The sequence below is a fragment of the Mus pahari genome, chromosome 21 (genome assembly GCF_900095145.1).
Source record: "Mus pahari chromosome 21, PAHARI_EIJ_v1.1, whole genome shotgun sequence".
Taxonomy (NCBI): domain Eukaryota; kingdom Metazoa; phylum Chordata; class Mammalia; order Rodentia; family Muridae; genus Mus; species Mus pahari.
Genome location: NC_034610.1, coordinates 25,876,132 through 25,895,438, shown reverse-complemented (window position 1 = coordinate 25,895,438; position 19,307 = coordinate 25,876,132). Strand labels below are relative to the sequence as shown.

At 49.9% G+C, this 19,307-nt stretch overlaps 1 protein-coding gene across 1 annotated transcript in view; it reads right to left on the bottom strand.

Moving 5' to 3' along the window:
* Window positions 1-19,307, bottom strand: part of Glp1r (glucagon like peptide 1 receptor) — a 36,495-nt gene that overhangs the window by 1,693 nt on the left and 15,495 nt on the right. Inside the window, exons 4-12 of the mRNA XM_021221489.2 lie at window positions 18,432-18,550; window positions 17,969-18,075; window positions 12,542-12,695; window positions 11,245-11,404; window positions 6,519-6,579; window positions 5,952-6,021; window positions 5,738-5,826; window positions 5,265-5,403; window positions 3,897-3,938 (exon numbers count right to left, since the gene is read on the bottom strand). Coding sequence (XP_021077148.1) covers window positions 3,897-3,938; window positions 5,265-5,403; window positions 5,738-5,826; window positions 5,952-6,021; window positions 6,519-6,579; window positions 11,245-11,404; window positions 12,542-12,695; window positions 17,969-18,075; window positions 18,432-18,550 — 941 coding nt within the window. The remainder of the gene's footprint in view (window positions 1-3,896; window positions 3,939-5,264; window positions 5,404-5,737; window positions 5,827-5,951; window positions 6,022-6,518; window positions 6,580-11,244; window positions 11,405-12,541; window positions 12,696-17,968; window positions 18,076-18,431; window positions 18,551-19,307) is intronic.

Sequence of the window (19,307 nt, the reverse complement as noted above, 5' to 3'; positions counted from 1 at the left end):
TCCGAAACTCCATCTGGACCTTCCGTGGGAAAGAAAAAAAAAAAGCAAAAAAAAAAAAAAAAAAAAAAAAAAAAAAAAAGAGCCATCAGGCAAACCAACCGCCCACAAAATGGCCCTGTTATTACATTAGCAGGGAAGGGGAAAAAATCCACTGGATTATATTACAAGACACAAGTCAAGGTCTTCAGGCGCCTAAATTAATATCCCAATAAAATTGTTTATTGTTGTCTCCTATTTTCTGCCTCTCCTCTGGAGAGAGATGGGCTTGATGACCTAATTGGCCCTTTCTATCTCTAAATTCAGTGATTCAGCTAAGTACCTTTTACAATCCATCAGTTTTATTCAACAGAAGAGAAAGAGTGAGGTGGAGAGTGAGAGCAGAGCGAGGTTGAGCCAGAGAAGATGGAGTCTCACTTTATAAAAGGCTCTCCCTGTGTGGCTTGGACAGTTGAAAGGGGAAGGCACACCCACCCCTAATCCTGGTGAGCCTCTCCCTCCCCCACAGAGGTCTAAGCTCCCTGAGGAGCTTTTCCTTTGTTCTGTTTGGGTCTGGGTTTATTGTCATTTGTTTTTCTGACAGCAAAGTCTCACTAGGTAGCCCGGGCTGGATTTGAACTCTCCACCCTCCTCCCTCTGCCCCCTGAATGGTGGGAAAGACCAGCATGAATTACCAAGCCCAGGTTTCCCTCCTGATTTCCACTCAGTCCCTGAACCTTCTAGGGCAGGGAAGATGGGAAGAAAGCAAGGGGGATTTCCGTGCCTGGTTTTGGATTCATCCCATGCAGAGAAACTGATGGGAGCCTGGCTGGACAATCTGCCCATGTGAGTTCAGCCAACTCAGATTCCCCATTGCATTGAGCCCAGGCGTTCCCCAAGGGAGGGGACTTCTCAGCTGGGTATATGCTAAAGGATCAGACTGCTGGGGCCGAAAGTGACACAGAACACAGAAGAGCTCTGATCTGATGCCCACCATCCCTGGTCCCCGGCTCCATCACAGCTCTGTGAGTCAGACTCCAGAGAGGGTTGTTACAAGCTGTACAGCACGTCCTGAGGGCTGGATCCCTCTTCTTCTGGGAGCTATTCTTGTTGTCTGCTTTTCCCTCCTTGCCACCGGCTTTCCATCTCAGACTGTCTGGGGACGGTGTTCCTTTTAGTCCCAAGCCGTCAGGAGGGCCAGCTGCCAGCTATGTGCAACAGGCTCCCTGCCAATGCCTCTACCTGCCCCAAGGCAAACACTCTCCTTTTCTACTCTTTCCATGTCATACATCAAGCCTTAAGCCCAGCCAGACACTCTGTGTGGCCACAAGCCATCCCTTACAAGAACTTCTGTGCTGAATGGCGCTAAGATTGCCCAGCGCCTGCCTGCCAGGGCGTCTTGGTGTCCCAGACAGTGGCGTCGTGGAGCCCAGCCCTGGAGGGCGAGGGAAGGAGGTGGAGCAGATGCTGCCTTGCCTGGCTGGGCTTTTGTGTAGTGCTGACAGCTGGGAGAGAGACACTGAGCCCAAAGATGGCTCCCTTCTGCACAGCTGCAGGAAAGCAAATCTCTTACAGTCTTCCCCTTGGAAGAAGGATAAGAAAACTGATCCGCTGAGGAACAGCCGAACCAGCAACAGGTCTTAGAGAACATGCTATCCCTCCATCCCGTCTTCCTTAGTACTTTTTCAGAGCCTCCATGGTAGCCCTGGTCATCAGAGTTGTTCTCAAGAACCACTAAATTGCTTCAGAAACATGAGGAGAGGACCTGAGTACCGGCTGCCCCTCCAGAGGACCCAGGTTCGAGTCCCAGCAACCATATGTGGCTCAGTACCATTGGCCCTCTATAGCTCCATCTCCAGGGGATCCAGTGCCTTCCTCTGGCCTCTGACTTGCACGTGGTACAGACATACATGCAGGTAAAACATTCCTACACATAAAACAAACTAAGCCCAGTCCTGGAGGGGTGTTTGTTGAGGAGGGGTCTGGGGGAAACAGGTGGATTTCTGAGGTTCTAGCTAATTGATGAACTCTGGATTCAGGCAGAGTCACTGTCTCAAAACAAGGTGGGGAAGACACTTCTGAGGAAGACACTTGGCACAGCCCCCAGCTTCCACGTGTATGTGCACGGGAGTGTATACATACATATCCAAAAAGGGACACGTCTTGGTTAACTTAAGGAAGCAGCCACCACTCCTCAAGTCAAGCTGATAAAGCAGAGGAGAACATATAAATGTTTGCCCAGGGCTCAGCCAGGATTAGAACTCAGGTACCGGCCAATTCCAACCCCAGGCACCTAACCACCGGCTTCCTGCGGGCCGCAGCTCTAGACACCCAGCAGGTCTCCGGCCATGTCTCCATCCCACTCAGCAGAGAGCATCGGACAGTCATGACTGCATCTTTCTCCTCTGAGCACCCGTGCTCCCAGCACAGTGCTCAGCACACAGTGGGCCGGGAGATGGCTTGGTGGGTGTGATGGTGTGTAAACTCTTGCACCAGGGAGTGGCACCATCTGGAGGTGTGGCCTTGTTGGAATAGGTGTGACCTGGTTGGAGTAGGTGCGTCACTGTGGGTGTGGGCTTAGTACTCTCACCCTAGGTGACTGGAAGTCAGTCTTCCACTAGCAGCCTTTGGATGAAGACATAGAACTCTCAGCCCTGCCTGTGCCATGCCTGCCTGGATACTGCCATGCTCCCACCTTGCCTTGGTCATGGTGTCTGTTCACAGCAGTAAAACCCTAACTAAGACAGTGGGTAAAGGCTTTTGCCACCAAGCCTGGTGGCCTGAGTTGGCCCATCAGAACCTACGCAGAAGAGAGGGAGAATCAAATCCCCCATCCTCTGACCTTTACCTGTGATCTATGGCGTGCGCACATGTGTGCGCGCGCGCACACACACATGCAGGCACGCATGTGCACACACACATATACACACATACATGCACACACACACGCGCACTGCTAATACCCCAATGAATGAGTGAGTGAATGAATGAATGAATGAATGATCTGGCCTGGCCTGAGTACCATCTAATGTGCTAATAACCCAATGAATGAATGAATGAATGAATGACCTGGCATCTGCACCATCCAGTGTTAACCCTTTCACATTCCAAGTGCCCTCCCTGACTAAGTACCAGATTGGTCTCCAGGTTTGGCAAGTCTTTCTCACCTCTACTGACCCCTGGGTAGAAGAGAAAAAGACCACAAGGTAGCTAGCCTGATGTCACACAGCTTGGCAGAGCAGAACAGAATGAACCCTCAGGGCTCCTCAGCTACTTCACTTTGGCCTCTGACACAAGTCACAGTCAATCCATCGCCAGTCCCTCCCTTCCCCTGTCCCTGCTGCTACCCACCAACCAGCAGCTGGTGCAGGCCCTGACAACCACATGAGACAAATGTTCAGGCCATCTTCTCAGGTCACAAGTACCTGGCATTGCCATGGCAACCCCGGGTATAGAGAACAGCTCTTGTGGGCAGAGGCTGCCAGAGTGGCTTGGGCACATGTGTGTCGAAGCACTTTGCAATAAATCAGGGTGCCCAACCTGTAGCCTAATGGCCGAGTGCATATTAGGACAGCGCCGGATGTAGCCCAAATCATTTGTGGATGACAGTGATACGTGGCAAGGTTAGAAGGTTGGACACCCCTGCTTGAAATAGTCAACATTAACTCTTTAATGCAAGACTAAGTCATGCCTAAGCTCTTTATTCATTTGTGTGTGTGTGTGTGTGTGTGTGTGTGTGTGTGTTGGTGAGGAGATTGCAGAAAAGAATATAAAAGCCAGATGTCACCTTAAATTTCAGCCATAGTGAAAGGACCAGCAGTTTCAACTAGAAAAACTACATGAACCCTCACTGCGTAGCCCCCTACCAGCCAATGGCAGCAGCCCCCACAGGGTCCCTACCATCCCTCCTCAGACCTTACCTCATTGTTGACAAAGCAGTACAGGATAGCCACCATCAAGCCCTGGAAACAAGAGGCACGTTAACCGGAAGGGAGCCCAAAGGAAGCAACGGGACAACCAGCCCTGTCACCCCTCTCCTCAGAGAGGGCATCCGGGCAGGCTTGAGGATAGACAGGGGTGGTTTGTTTTCTTTTTAATCCTCCAAAATAAATTGTGTGTGTGTGTGTGTGTGTGTGTGTGTGTGTGTGTGTGTGTGTGTGAGAGAGAGAGAGAGAGAGAGAGAGAGAGAGAGAGAGAGAGAGAGAGAGAGAGAGAGAGAGAGAGAGAGAGAGAGAGAGAGAGGGAGTTTATATCCACTCGTGGGTGTAGGACCCCTTGGAGGCCAGAACAGGGCATCTTAGCCCCTGAAGCTGGATCAACAGGCAATTGTGTAAAAACACATGGATGCTGGGAACCAAGCCTGAGTCCTCTGCAAGACCATCAAATACTCTAAAAAACTGCTGAGCCATCTCTCCAGTAACAGTCGCATCATCTAATGCTAGTGAGGAGGACCAGTTCCCTGTTTCGAACCTGTGTGAGCCCTGTACGGTATGCTACCTCTTCTGACTTAAGATATTCCTTCCTAGAAGGAGAGAGGATGTTTATAAGGCCCAGGAAGTTCCTGGAACTTACAAAACTCAGGAAGGTCAGAAAGATACAAGGCCCCTCCACTGGGTTATATGAGCAGTCAGCAGTTGCAGAGAGGAGACTCTGCTCCATGGAGCTGCCTAGAGATTGTGCAGGGAGCTCTGGGGCTGCATCTTCCATGAGTTATCAGCCATAGTGGGATGAACTTTTCAATGATGCAGCTGTCTTTGAGCCTCCCGTGATCCTGTATCCAATCCCAAGAAGCTCATTGGTTCAACCGGACTTCAGTGGTATCATTTCTTTGGTTGGCTGTCAGTACTCTATCTGGGGTGAATAGATGTCTGTCTGTTCATGTCTCCCTAGGAAAAGCCACATGACACTCTGGAAATCTTGTTTTAACACCTCTGGGCTTCAGTTTCCAGTTATGTCAAATGGGGGCAATCTTTCAACTGTGAATCCTGGAAGAACTGAATGCATTGTGTGCATAAATCACCTGGCAGGACGCTAGTGGGTGGCCATTCCTTTCTCTAGATACTCAGACACCCAGGCCCACACCTAGGAGGTCTTCTTGCCCTATGGACTTCCAGAGAAGACTGATTAACCTGTCCAAATTCCTAGGGACACTCTCTCTGGCTCTGCTCCAACTGTGTGACTTGGGGTCAGGCTTGGTCTCCCAGGTCTCCATCTGCACCATGCAGGCTGGTGCCCGCTCCTCCCTCACTTTGGGACATCCCAGGCAAGTGGCCCCAGGTTTGGGTCACCTGGAAGGAAGTGAAGGAGAGTTCTGTGAACAGCTTGACGAAGCGTAGGGTTCCTCGGGCGTGTTCGTCCATCACAAAGGCAAAGATGACTTCATGTGTCCCCAGAAGTGGGATGAGCGTCAGAGTGGACTTGGCAAGTCTGGAGAGAGGGTGAGACCACCGGGATCATTCTGGGTGTGTGCACAGACTGTTCTTCCCTCTCTGCGTCTACACTGCCACCTCCCTGTTTCTGCTGAGTCATGAACACACTTCATTGAAATACCCTGGACTGGCTGCTGGGGGGGGGGATGGGGGATGAGGACAGAGGTCAAGACTTCAAAGGTCCAGGGGCTGCTAAGAATAGAGTGAGGGGAAAGGTTAGGGGTTATAAACCAGGCCTGGATGGAAAAGGGTTCCAAACAGAGTACCCCAGATTCTCTCTCTGCCAGAAGAGAAGGTCGAGTGCTCCCCTGTAGCCAGCTTGGTTAATGTACCTGCATTTGATGTCAGTCTTGCACATGAGGTTAGCCTTCAGTTTGGAGACCACAATGCAGATGACCCGGATGAAGATAAGAAAGTTGACCTGCAGAACACATGGGGGGGGGGGAGGGTTGGCGTTCGGAGCTCTCAGTCTCTCTCTCAGCCATTAGTCTGGTCACAGTCCAGGTCCACCAGCTTCCGCTCCAACCCCCCAACTCTGTCACTTACGCCAATAGCAAAGAGAATGGGCAATCGGATGATGAGCCAGTAGTTCATATTGGAGTTCCTAGTCCAGCAGCTGGGGAGGAAGAGAGGGGCACACAGGCAGCCAGCTGGAATCACAGAGCCCTCGAGGGCTAGGACAGGACAAGGCACATGTGCGCAAGGCCAAGCAAAGCGCTACACCCAGCCGCAGATCCATGAAGAGGCCTGCCAAGGCAGCCCACGCTCTGCCCCCTACCCAAATCCTCAATACATGGTCACTCGCCTTCCCCCCCCATCTTCACCGACCTCTGCAAACAGCCACATATACAGCTCTGCACCCAGCTTCATATACAGAACAACAGGCTATTCACTCCCATGTTCATAAAACCCATCAGGGAGGCACCATGGACTATGAAGGCCTATTGATCATCCTACCATGCTGTGACAGGTTCAGGGAGAGGACATTAGAGACTGACTCATACGCTAAACTCCTGCTGACCCCACGGATCCTCCCTGACAGGCAATGAACGAATGCTCCAGGGTTCAAGACCCTCAGAGCTGAGCAGCATGAGACCCCAGCGCATCACTCACCCCTCGTCCTCATAGAGATACTTGACAATCCCCCATGGGATAACGAACAGCAGCGGAACTCCTAAAAGAAAGAGGGAAGTAAAGAGATTGGAGCTGGCAGGTCCGAGCTGCTGCCACAGTGACCAGGTCCTCTCCACACCACAGTCCCCTCATGCCCCAAGTCTCTGTCCTTTCCTGGCCCTCACACAGGCCGGTCTGAGTGCTGGGGGATGGAGGACCAGGTCTCACAGTCATGCTCACATCCTTCATACTGACTTCTTCGTGGTCCAGACCCCCTGTATTGGGCCCTCTACCAGGATTTGCCTCCAAAGTCTTGGCTGTGAGACCTCAGGATAGACCCTCAAGTAGCATAGGGTCCGTATAACAGTATGAGAAGGGGACCAAGAAACTCTCTGATGCTCCGTCCTCCCGGTCTTCAGGCACCTCAGTCCACTACTTCAGGGCCCACAAGCTCCTTCGAGCGTCTGTTCCTTTCCCCATGCAACTGTCCTGGGCCTAGAAAAGAGACACACCCCCTATCCCAGCTGCACAGAAGCCTACCCAGCAACAGCCACAGGGGTTATGCTTCCCAGCGAGCACTGGGGTTTAGATAAGCGTCGGTGTGATACTTGTAGGTGCTGGAGTCTTCGGAAGATAGGGACTGGGGGCAGTCCTTCCCAAAGGAGATTTGGGGACCCTAGCCCATCCAATCTCTCATTTTTGCTTCTGGCATGAAGTGAGCTATTTTCTCATCTATATGCACCCCATCACCACAACGTGGCACCCCTACAGGAAGACCAAAGTAATGGGTCTGCCTAGTCTTTGATGTAAACCTGAAGAATGGTGATCGTGCACACAAACCTTTTCTCTTTATGATAACCATGCCCTGGGTGTTTTGTGATAGCAACGCAAAGGTGACTAATATAGCTTATAGATAGCCACTTGGGTGCTTCCCAGAGATTAAGACTTCTTGGCATTTGTATTTTTGTGGTTGTTGTTGAGACAGAATCTCATGTAGCCCAGACTGGCCTAAAACTTGCTATGAAATCAAAGGTGGCCTTGAACTCCTGATCTTTCTCTTACTTCTTAAGAGCTAGGATTATAGAGTTCTGTAGTTTCTCTTGCTCTCTCTCTCTCTCTCTCTCTCTCTCTCTCTCTCTCTCTCTCTCTCTCTCTCTCTCTCNTTATCAGTTTCTCTTGCTCTCTCTCTCTCTCTCTCTCTCTCTCTCTCTCTCTCTCTCTCTCTCTCTCTCTCCCTCTCTGTCTTCACTAAGTTGAAGGAGTGGAGGAAGGGGGAGTTGTCATACCAAGTGTTGTCTTTGACCTCTAGAGAGGTCCCTAGAGCACGGAATGGAGGGCTCCTGCCCACAGCTTCGTGAGTGACATAGATTCCCTAGCCAAGCCCCGGATGACAGCAACTCTAGCAGGCAGCTCCAGCTGGACATTCTGAGTCAGAGATGCACAGCCATGTTGAACTCAAGAGTACTGAGCCCAGGAACTGTGAGTTAGAAGTTTGATGTTCTAAGTTCAGAGGTCATTGTTATACAGGAATGGAAACACAATCCAGCCAGTTTTTAAGGTCTATGGAGTAGAGCAGGAGCCCTGTTCATCCCGGAGCTTGGTCTGTGCTGGTAACCTGTGCTGGTAACTGGCAGGTGGGCTGATCACCCTCTCATGGCAGATGAGGCCACAGATCAGGGGGAAAGGACACAGTAGGAGCTGTAACTCCAGCCACCCTCAATGGCTTTCTGCATCAATATTCTCATTGCCTGCCTCCTACCTATGGCTTTCTCAAGTGGGTCACATGGGTGTATGAAGTAGGACAAAGTGCGCATATTAAGGCGCGCACGTGTGTGTGTGTGTGTGTGTGTGTGTGTGTGTGTGTGGTGTGCGTGCACACGTGCACGTGTGTGTTGGAGGGCTCGCACACATGCATATGTGGCACTGGAACATCTCTCCCAGGTATACATTTCCAGTCACCATCTATCCTAAGTATCCTTAAGTCCCCAGGTCCCACACAGTCATAGCTGCTGAACAACTGGTGTGTCTGGATCACTGCACTGGCTCATGATTCACAGAGGCAAGGGGTTCAACAGTGCACAGCTGGCCCACATCCATCAGATCTCTGTGCAGGTCCATTTACTTATTTTACTATTACTATTGTTTAAAAGTTTCACCATATTTACTGTGTGTGTGTGTGNATGTGTGTGTTCACATGTGTGTGTCCCTGTCTATGTTTGAGGGTGAGTATGCAAAAGTGACCATGGCTATGCATGTGAGGGCCAGAGGATGACCTCAGGATCTGTTATCTTGTATTTTTGAGTCACGGTCTCCCACTGGAACCTGGGGTTTACTAATTAGGTTAAACTGATTGTCCAGGAAGTCCTTCTGTCTCCCCAGCATTTTTCACAGCTTCTTTGTGGGAGCTCTGAGGACTTGAACTCCCATCCTGATGACTGGGCACTAAGCATGCTCATCAAGGGAGCGAGTTATCTCTCCCCATTCTGTCTATTTTTACACAGATCAGCCATTCCAACACTCATGATGTTTTATAACCAGGTCTTCATGGAACTGAACAGATAATGGGGAGACCTAGGAGGAGGCTGGGGCATAGCGTAGACCCTGCCCCATAGAATATGCCCAGTGGGGATGGAATAAACATATCAACAAGAGAAGGGGAGCTCTCTAGACAAGAGCACGCCATTTCTTAGGCCACCCATGTACAGGAACTTCCAGCTGTGCGTCCTGCACCAGCAGTTGTTCTTTCTCTCTGAGACCTCACTCCAGTAGGAGCTTGCTCGTACCACTATACCCCTGGTGAGCTTCATCCATTCATTAACATCTGGTAAACAAGGTAAAGAAACAGGAGCACAGCCCAACCAGACCAGCGGCTAAGACAACATAATCTTGCAGGCTGCATTTCATCAGTTCAGCTGCACAGCTGCTTTGCAGCATCCTGACTTGGGCAGGTCTCTGTGACTCTTGTCTTCTCTTGGACCCTTCTTCTCCTTACCTCACTTCCCCAAGAAAAGATGTTCTGGTTGGGGAAGAAGCCCCCAAGGGTTCCGAGCCCTGAGTTAGGATAGGCAAGAAAGGCCTGGCACCCTTCCCCATCTCCTTTGAGAACGCCAGAGCATCCTCTGTTTCCAATGGCCCCTACCAACTCCCTGCTTTCTGTACACATCCCTTTGGTTGGTCCTGCCCTTGGGTTGCTATGGTGACAGATACAAACAGCACTGATGTTATTTCCCAGAATGGACAGACACTATTTGTCCCCCCACACAGAGGAAGCCCTTCCCTGAGTTCCTTAATGGTCTGTCCCTGCACCCACCCCCAGGGAGCATCAGGACTCACTCTCCAGATGCCCCACCTGACAGGGTTGCCTGGCAGGATAGAGAGGGTTAGGCAGGAAGGAGAGATCTAGTAGAATGGGCTGGGTCTTGGAGGAAGAGGAAGGACAGGGACCACAGGGATCTCTGTAGGCTGAAACCAGGGCCACTTTTGTCTGTATAGAGATTGAAGCAGAATCAGCAGGGGGCTGAGTGGGAAAGCAGAAGCTAAGACCTGCATTTGACAAGTAGACATCGAGGCCCAGAGCCAGGAAGCTGGGAGCCTCTGTGACCCAATACCTACTCTGTCTTTAAGGCCCTTTTGCTCCCCAGGTTTCAGGAGCCTTAATCCTTGGATCATGATAACCCCCCATTAGGGCTCTTCAGCCCTGAGGTGGCTTCCTGGAAGGTCAGCTGACAGCCTCTTGTAAGAAGGATGCTTCCAGCACCAAGTAGCATTTCAGAAGGACCTGTCACTCTTCCCCCATCTCCTACTTTGAGCAGGACCAGGATGGGAACACTCGGTCTGCTGTGACTAAGCTGAGAAGTCTCTGGAAGCCAAGGCTAGGAGGGATCGGAATAGTTTTAGGGACTAACGGTTCAGCACATGGAGGAAAACTCTGGAACTTCAAGGGTAGATTAAGGAGGGCTGAGCACAGGCCTGTCTTCTGTCCGTCCCAAGTGGGGGGTAGCCACTGGTTCCTCTAGGAGGGGTTGCCTACATCTGTCTCCCTACCCCAACCAAATTGCAACCCTCCCCATCCTTCACGAGACCCCTATATATCGAGAGGTAGAAAAACAACCAGAAATATTCCAGCCAAAAAAAAGACCTGATGGTTCTCAGTAGACTTATTTGGTTAGAGCCTTTCCAGCTGGGCTCCAGGTACACCCACAGTCCACCTTTTTCTCCGCTGGCCACCCCTCCCAGCTTGGCTCACCCCCAAGCCCTTTGCTTCATCGTCACAATGGTATCCTGTGTCAGCCTGTATCCTGTTCACTTGCCTACCCCTTACCCACCGTGAGGCCCAGGATGTAGCATCAGGACTTCTGGTTGCCCTGCACTGGGTATGAAGCACTCTCCTCAGGAGAAGAGGTATCTGAGGACAGTGTCCTGACTTCTAGTGGTGTGGTAGCAGGGCTAAACGGGTTGGGGTGGGGTTGGGGGTGATATTGGCCATATGAGAATGGCATTTACCAAGAAAAGGTATATACCATATATATAATATAAACATATGATATGTGATATGAGATATGAAACATATGGTATATGATATGTGGTATATGGTATATGATACACACATACACACACACACACACACACACACACACACACACACACACATATGGTAGGGTGGGGTCTTCCAGCCCTTGCAGCAGGTCTCCATGAAGGTTGTAAGGTGAACAACTGTGGGCCTTACCCCAGCCTATGCTCAGATACAGCTTGAAGATGCGCTGCTCCGAGAACACTGAGAAGGCCAGCAGCGTGTATAGATACACGCCTTCCACCAGCAACCAGTAGTAGTTGGCTGCCACGCAGTACTGCATGAGCAGGAACACCAGTCGGCAGCCTAGAGAGTCCTAGGGGCAAAGAAAGGTCCCATGGGAACAGTAGCCCTGCCTCCTGCCCCACCTGTCAGTCCTCGATGGCCTGGCCTGGCCACTGTCCTACCACGGTTAACATGGGATGAAGGAGCTTTCATATGGCCAGGGTCACTACTGGGAACTCTCTCTGCTCTGGGTCATTGAACCCTCTTTCTTCTGAGAAGAAAGCACCTGCTATTGTCCCCATGCTGGGAGGAGAACTGAGCCCTGGAGAAGTCATGGGATGTGTCTGGACTAGTATGCAGCCAGTACAAGGTAGAGCTGAGACTCAAACTCAGGTCTGCATCCAGAGAACTCCCCGTATCAGACTGACCTCCCTATGGCAGAGACTCTCACCTGCCCCAGGTGGACTGCCTCCTCTATCAGACTAGGGGCTCCCCACAATGGACTTTCTCTCCCCTCAGACTAGGGGCTCCATGTGTTGAACTATGTCTCCCATAACACTAGGGACTCTCCAGGGTAGACTTTCTCTTCCATCAGACTAGGGGCTCCATGTGTTGAACTATGTCTCCCATAACACTAGGGACTCTCCAGGGTAGACTGTCTCTTCCATCAGACTAGGGGTTTCTTTTTCTTTCTTTCTTTTTTTTTTTTTTTTTCTGAGACAGGGTTTCTCTGTATAGCCCTGGCTGTCCTAGAACTCACTCTGTAGACCAGGCTGACCTCGAACTCAGCAATCCGCCTGCCTCTGCCTCCCGAGTGCTGGGATTAAAGGCTTGCACCACCACTCCTGGTAGACTAGGGGTTTCTTAAGGTGTTCTGTCTCATCAAACTAGGCCTGTCAGGGTAGACGGCCTCCCACATCAGACTAGGGGTGTACTCCCATGGTGTATTGCCTTCTCCCATCTAACTAGGATTATCCAAGTTAGACTGCCTCTCCCATCACACTAGGAGCTCCCCACTGTGTACTGCCTCTGCCATCAGACTAGGAGTTTCCCATGGTAGATTCTCATAACACTAGGGATTCCCCATTATGGACTGCCTCTCCTATCACACAGTGACTCCCTAAGGTCACACCTGGGCTACTTTTGCTTTTTTTCCATCCAATGGTTATGTAGTAGACTCTTTGACCAATGTCCTCCCCTCCCAGGGTCCCCAGGCTGCGGCACCCACCTGGTAGGAGAGGAGCCCATCCCATTGGTGTTGCTGGGCAGCCGTGCTGTACATCCACTTGAGGGCAGCATCTTTGATGAAGACAGACAGTGCTCGGAGGATGAAGGATGCAAACAGGTTCAGGTGGATGTAGTTCCTGGTGCAGTGTAAGTGTCTAAAGGAGAAAACAGAACCTGTACCTGGCATGACAGCCAACACTGGCTCTACAGCCAGTACCAGTTCTCTGCTCAGCCCACACACATACACGTGGGGCATGTATCCATCTCTAGGAATATGTTCACATCTTCCTTCCTCTGAGAATGACTTTCTTCCTCAAGATGTTGAAAATCTCTGATGCCCTGCCCATCTACGAGGCCCTCAACTGGGTAGTCACGGCTCACTTCCACCACTTGCTGTGGTGCCATAGTTGTGTGTAACCAAGGCAACATATGTGTCAGGATCCGTCTTCCCATGGGAGCTTTGATTCTTTAGGACAGGATGTTTCTAGACTGTTCTCTGGGGCAGAGTAACTCTAGGCACACAGTGGGAATTCAAAAGGAAATGAGTACAATGTATCCTCTAGGTAAAACTCGGTAGCAGAGCTGGGGAGATGGCTCCGGGGGAGAGTGTTCGCTCTGCGGGCATGAGGACCTCAGTTCGGATCCCCAGCAGTCCTGTGGAAAAGTAAGCCTGCACACCTGCAACCTCAGCGCTGGCATGGGGGTGGGGCATAGAGAACAGAAGACCACTGGGATGGCTGGCGAGATGGCTCAACCAGTTACGAGCTTAACCACTGGCTGTTCTTCCAGAGGTCCTGAGTTCAATTCCCAGCAACCACATGGTGGCTCATGACCACCTATAAGGCAATCTGATGCCCTCTTCTGGTATTTGGGTGTATGTGTAGCAGAACACTCACTCACTCACTCAATCACTCAATCAATCAATAAATTAAAAAAAGACCGACCGCTGGGGTTTGCTGGTGGCCAGCCCAGCTCTATGTTCAGTGAGAGATCCTGTTCTCAAGCAAATACGGAAAAAGTATGTTGCTCTGAGAGTGATAGAGTGGGACACCTTGATGTTTCTCTTCAGCTTCCATGTTTGGTATGCAATCTATGTGAAGAGCACTTATGTGTACACGTACACACACACACACACACACACACACACACACACACACACACGTGGCAAACTGGAAATCCAAGGGCACTACATTTGATAAACGCTACCTCCCAAGCAAAAGCCAACATCACTCTTAATGGAGAAACTCGGCGACTCTTTCCTTTAAATTCAGCAGCCAAGCAAGGCTATGTCACCGCCAATGACTATTTACAGGTCTCACCCTACAACAGGGCCACAGAAGAGGTGAACCAGAACTGGTTATGGCTTATAGATGAAATCTTCGGAGAAACCAGAACAATGGATGGATGAACTATAATGTCTCAGGGGTCTCAGCAGGGGGTTCCCTAACACATTCTAGCAATACGCAATAAAAAGAGATGGAAGACTTGTTCATAGGTTCTGTTTGATTTCCAGAAACTATCTCTAGCAAGAGGATTGGTAAGGTCATTGTGGACAACTTGATAAAATTGGCTCAAAATTGCTAGAGAAGTCTTAAACTCATGGAAGATACATAGTCGAGAGCAGAGATGCCACTAGCCCATGGTGAATAATGAATTCAATCAGTGGCAATAAAATGTCAACTTTTTTCAAGGTACTAAAAAGATTTACAAAGAATAGCTAAAGGTCAGGGATGGTGTAGGTAGTCAAGTGGCCCTTTCCTATAATCCCAGCACATGGGAAGCTGAGGCAGGGGGATCAGGAGTTTGAGGCAAGTCTAGGCTACAAAGCAAGACAGGGTTTCAGCAAAACAACAACCCCCCAGCTGAGCATGATGGTCCACCTATAATCCCAGCACTTAGGAAGGTGGAGGCAGGGGAATTCGGAGTTCAAGGCTAGCCTCAGCTATATAGAGTAAGTTCAAGGCTAGCCCAGATTCCATGAGACTCTGTCTCAAAATAATCAATGTGCAAAAGGAATCACAACATAGGAGTCTCTGCTGTAAGAGAGCCGGGATGCCTCCGTGTGTAAGTACACATATGTGTGCATGTTCATGTATGTGAATGTGTGTGCGGAGGCCAGAGGCCAACTTGGGGTGTTAATCCTCCCCTCCTGTCTTAAGACAGAATCTCTTGTCCACCACTCCCCACATCAGGCTGGCCAGCCCTTGAGCTTCCATGGTTATTGCTGTCTCTGCCTTCTGTGCCTCTGCAGGGGCACCAGGCCACAAACATATGCCCCCAACCGTATCTGGCTTTTCATTGGTTCCAGGGATTCAAACCCAGGTTCTCACGGTGAGAATCAAATCTTTAACCCACTGGGCTATCTCTGCAGCCAGGGAGTGAGGATTTATTTTTATTTGTCCTTTAAAAAACCATTTATTTACATTAATTGGTTTATTATATTGCGCGCGCACGTGTGTGTGTGTGTGTGTGTGTGTGTGTGTGTGTGTTGGACCACGCATGCCTGAACACTTGTGTGCCCACCAGAAGTCTGCGAAAAAATTTGGAGGAATCAGTTCTTTCCTTCACTGTAGATTTCAGGAACAAAGTCGGGTCATCAGGCTTGGCAGCAGGAGCCTTTACTAGCTAAGCCAACTTGCTGGCCTGAGACCTTACATTTCTATTAAATCTTAGGAGATAAGGCGCTATGGTTCGGGACTAGGGTAGCTAAACAGACCAATAGAAACGGATTGTAAATGACAGAGACCAACTTACAAATCTGGGGACCCTTGCAGCATCTTCAGTGGAAAAAAAAATAGTGCCTATCAATTGATAAAATTAACTTTTGTTAATCAATAGTTCCTATCGATATGTTTTACTTATCAATAAACTTGGTGACTGACCGGTTTTGTTTCATTTAAACGTAGAATGCCTGTGAAAAGGCACCATAGAGTGATAAATGAGCATGAATGAAGTATGTCTCATTACCACTTAATACTTAGATTAAGAATGTCCACTATTAAATAGGTTAATATCCAGATAAATGACTACAACAAGTCAAATAAACTAATTTTTAAAAAGGGCAATGAACAAAGCAATTCATAGACTAAACTATGAAAAGAAAAAGACCCCAAACAAACAAACAAAACCCCATTTAATCTCTCCAGGGGTCAAAGATAAGCAAACTATAATCATAGGGTCTTTTACATGCTTTTTAGGGTAACATTGCTTAATTCTGAAAATGCTAAATTCAGCTGTGGTACGAGGTTCAGGGATCCTTCTTCACTGGTGGCCAGAGTGCCACCTGGCAGTGGTCACCTGGGAAGCCACCTAACACTAGTTAACCAAACACTGAATGCCAGGCGGTTGGTTCCTGGTGGCAGTTTTACATCTGGGGGTACACCCAAAGGAAATACACAGGCATGAATCACAGGAGAACCTCATTGTTGTAAGCTTTGTGAACAGAGAGAAAAATCCACAAGACACGTCAAATATGACACCACCTGCGTCTGAATGTATCTCGTGAGAATGTAAAGATGGATTTCCACCCCTTGAAACCACAGCAGGATACAAACACTTAAAAGTATCAGCGGACCACCTGTGTGTTGCTATAGACACTTGGCAAAGGGGAGCAAGGTAATGAGAAAGAGTGGGAAGTATGCCCTTAACGAGCAAGAGTCAGCTCTTCCGGGGGTGGACATGGGGACGGGATGGCTGCCTTTGCTTTGTTCGGTAGCTCAGGCTAACCTGGAACTCTCTATATAACCCAGACTGGCCTCGTGCTTGTGGCAATCCTCCTGCCGTGACCGAGGTGCTGGATTAGAGGTGTTTACCAGCACACCTGGCATGGCTACTTTGTGATGTGGCACGCCTGGTTTGTAAGCTCGCTCTGGACATCCTGTCTTGCTTGACTTTCTGATATTGGAATTAGAGGCAAGCCACCATACCCACAAGGCATTTATGTGGCTGAAACTGGTCTTCACATTGATGGGGCAAGTGCTTTAACTGCTGAGCCGTGTCCCCAGCTCAAAATGCCTTAGTATAGGCATTTATTTCTATATGTATTTCCCCCTAGACTTCTGAATCTCTGAAACCATTCATAATAAGCAAATATCTGATGTGATTTAATTGGGAACTATTTCTGAGATGTGTGGATTCAGATTGTGGTGCTATCTCGGGAGTGCTGAACACTCTAGGGGGCAGAGGCAACTTGAAGGAAGGACTTCACTGTGCAGGGGTGCCTCTGAAGGGCACACTTAATCTGCAGTCCCTCCCCTTCTCTGCCTCCTGTCCACCAGGAGATGAACAGCTCCCTCTAGCACACACTCTTATGGCCATGAGCCAATCCCATGAAGGACCAAGTGGCCAAAGACGGAACACCCCCAAATCATGAGCTCAGACAAAAGCTTCCACTCTGGAACTGTTCTTGCATGTATCTCTCAGGTACACAAAAGTAGCTAACACAGCACTCATCCAATGGATGCATTTATTGAGCACTGACTGTATGCCCACTGTTATTCCAGATGCTTTAGAGACAAGAGAAAAAACATATTCCCTGTTTCTATTAACTGTATATTCTTAGTAATTTTAAATATGTGTGTGTTGGGGTATGTTAACATGAATGCAGGTCCCACACAGACCAGAAGAGGGCATCAGATCCCTTAAACTGGAATTATAGGTGGATGTGGGCTGAGCTGTCCAGCGTGGGTACTGGGAATTGAACCAGGGTCCTCTGTAAGTCCATGCTCATAACCACTGAGCCATCTCTCCAGACCCACCTCTCCTATTCTCGATGTTTGTTATCCTGAGGCTTCTAGCCTCATAATTCTGACCCTAACCTCAGTTCCCCTCACTGATCCCAGAAAGATTAAGGAAGTTGCTTCTCAGACCCTCCTTAGCTAGGTTGGAGCCAAGAAAGAACTTTCCACTGGGGTTAACAAACATCAAGGTGGGAGAACCTCACTGAGACTCTCCAAAACTCACGCTGAAGTACCGATGACTGTTAGTGATTGTGGGTGGGACTTCTTGGAATTTCCCAGCGTCTTACTGTTGTGTGTGTGTGTGTGTGTGTGTGTGTGTGTGTGTGTGTGGTATGTAGTATGTGTCTGCATGTGTATGTGAGTGTGCATGTGCGTGCACGTGTGAGTGTTGTGTGTGTGTGGTATGTGGTATGTGTATATGTGTGTGTGGGGATGTATGTGGTGTGTATGTGGTATGGTGTGTGTGGTATGTAGTATGTGTCTGTGTGTGTGGTATGGTGTGTATGTGGTATGTATTATGTGTCTGTGTGTGTATGTGTCTGTGTCTGTGTATGTGTGTGTTTACAACCTCATGTTTTCCAGAAAGTTCTAGAGGGCAGGACCCTCTGGTTACTTTGGTTTGAAATTCCTTTATTAAGGAACTCAGCAGGAGACAGCCCACTCCCTCCCAGTCTTGAGCCCCTCCTTACCTGAAGCCAACAAGGATAGCTGAAGCGATGACCAAGGCAGAGAAAGAAAGTGCGTACCCCACCGTGTAGATAATGTACAGGGACAGGAGCTGCTCCTCAGGGAAGTTCTGTGTGCACAGAGGGAGAGGGGTGTACATGGCCCACAGGCCGGATGCGTGTACACGGCCCACAGGCCGGATGCGTGTACCGGTGCCCTTCTCCCAAGTGCTTTATTCTGGGGCCCCACTCGGGATTCCAGAATTTTAAAAAGGCGAATGACCCGTGGAAGTGGCCCCGGGATGTTTGCGACCTGGATCCAAGGTGAGTACGAATCACCTTTGGCCAGATGGCAGAGGTACAAAGTCACCGGAAGCAGGGGGACTGACGATATGACAGCAATTGCCCAACCCGAAGCCTAGAGCCTCTGCTTCTGCGAAGCAGGGACCTAGCTGCCCCTTCCCAGGCTCAGAACCCTTCAGCTTACTCTCTCCCCTCGCTTGGACTCTTCACATTCCGACAGGTCCCTCCAGGGCAGGCTGGAGTTGTCCTTATGTAACCAGAGACCCTCAGCTGTGCAGAACCGGTACACATGGCCTTGCAGCACTGAGCAGGGAGACATGACATCTGAGGCTCAGCCTAGAGATGAGCAGCCCACCCACTGTTGTCTTTGTTCTTTCCTTTCTTGGGGGCACCCTGCTCCATTAGAGCTGACTCTTCTGAGTTAGTAACAGGAATCACATGCACACACACACACACACACACACACACACACCACATGCATGCACGCATGCACACACGCATGCACATACACACACCACACCACACCACACACACACCACACCACACACACGCCACACGCATGCACGCACGCATGCACGCACACACCACACCACACCGCACACACGCACGCACGCACCCATTATGATCCAGGCATACAAGAAGGTATCACCAAGGAGAGGGTGACCGAGTCACTCTCAGCTGTTTCTCCTAGCCACTGAAAGACACAGTTGAGTGAATCTGTACCTTTTAGACGAGATAAATATAGTTTGGTACTACGCCCTATCCTCCTGCCTCAAATCACACAATTGACAAGGTCCAGTGCTGGGCAGAAGAGCCCTGCCAATCAGTCACCCTCTGTGATTCTGATCCTCCTGACTCAGGGTCCCTTGCCCTCCTATATTCTTTGGGGGATAGAAAGGTCTAAGAACAAAGCTGGTACTCAACTCCTGAGACTGGAAGTAAAGCAACCTCTACTGAGGGAGCCTCAGCCTGAGGAGACATGGCCTGCCCAGGGAGCCCCAGCCTGAGGAGACATGGCCTGCCCAGGGAGCCCCAGCCTGAGGAGACATGGCCTGCCCAG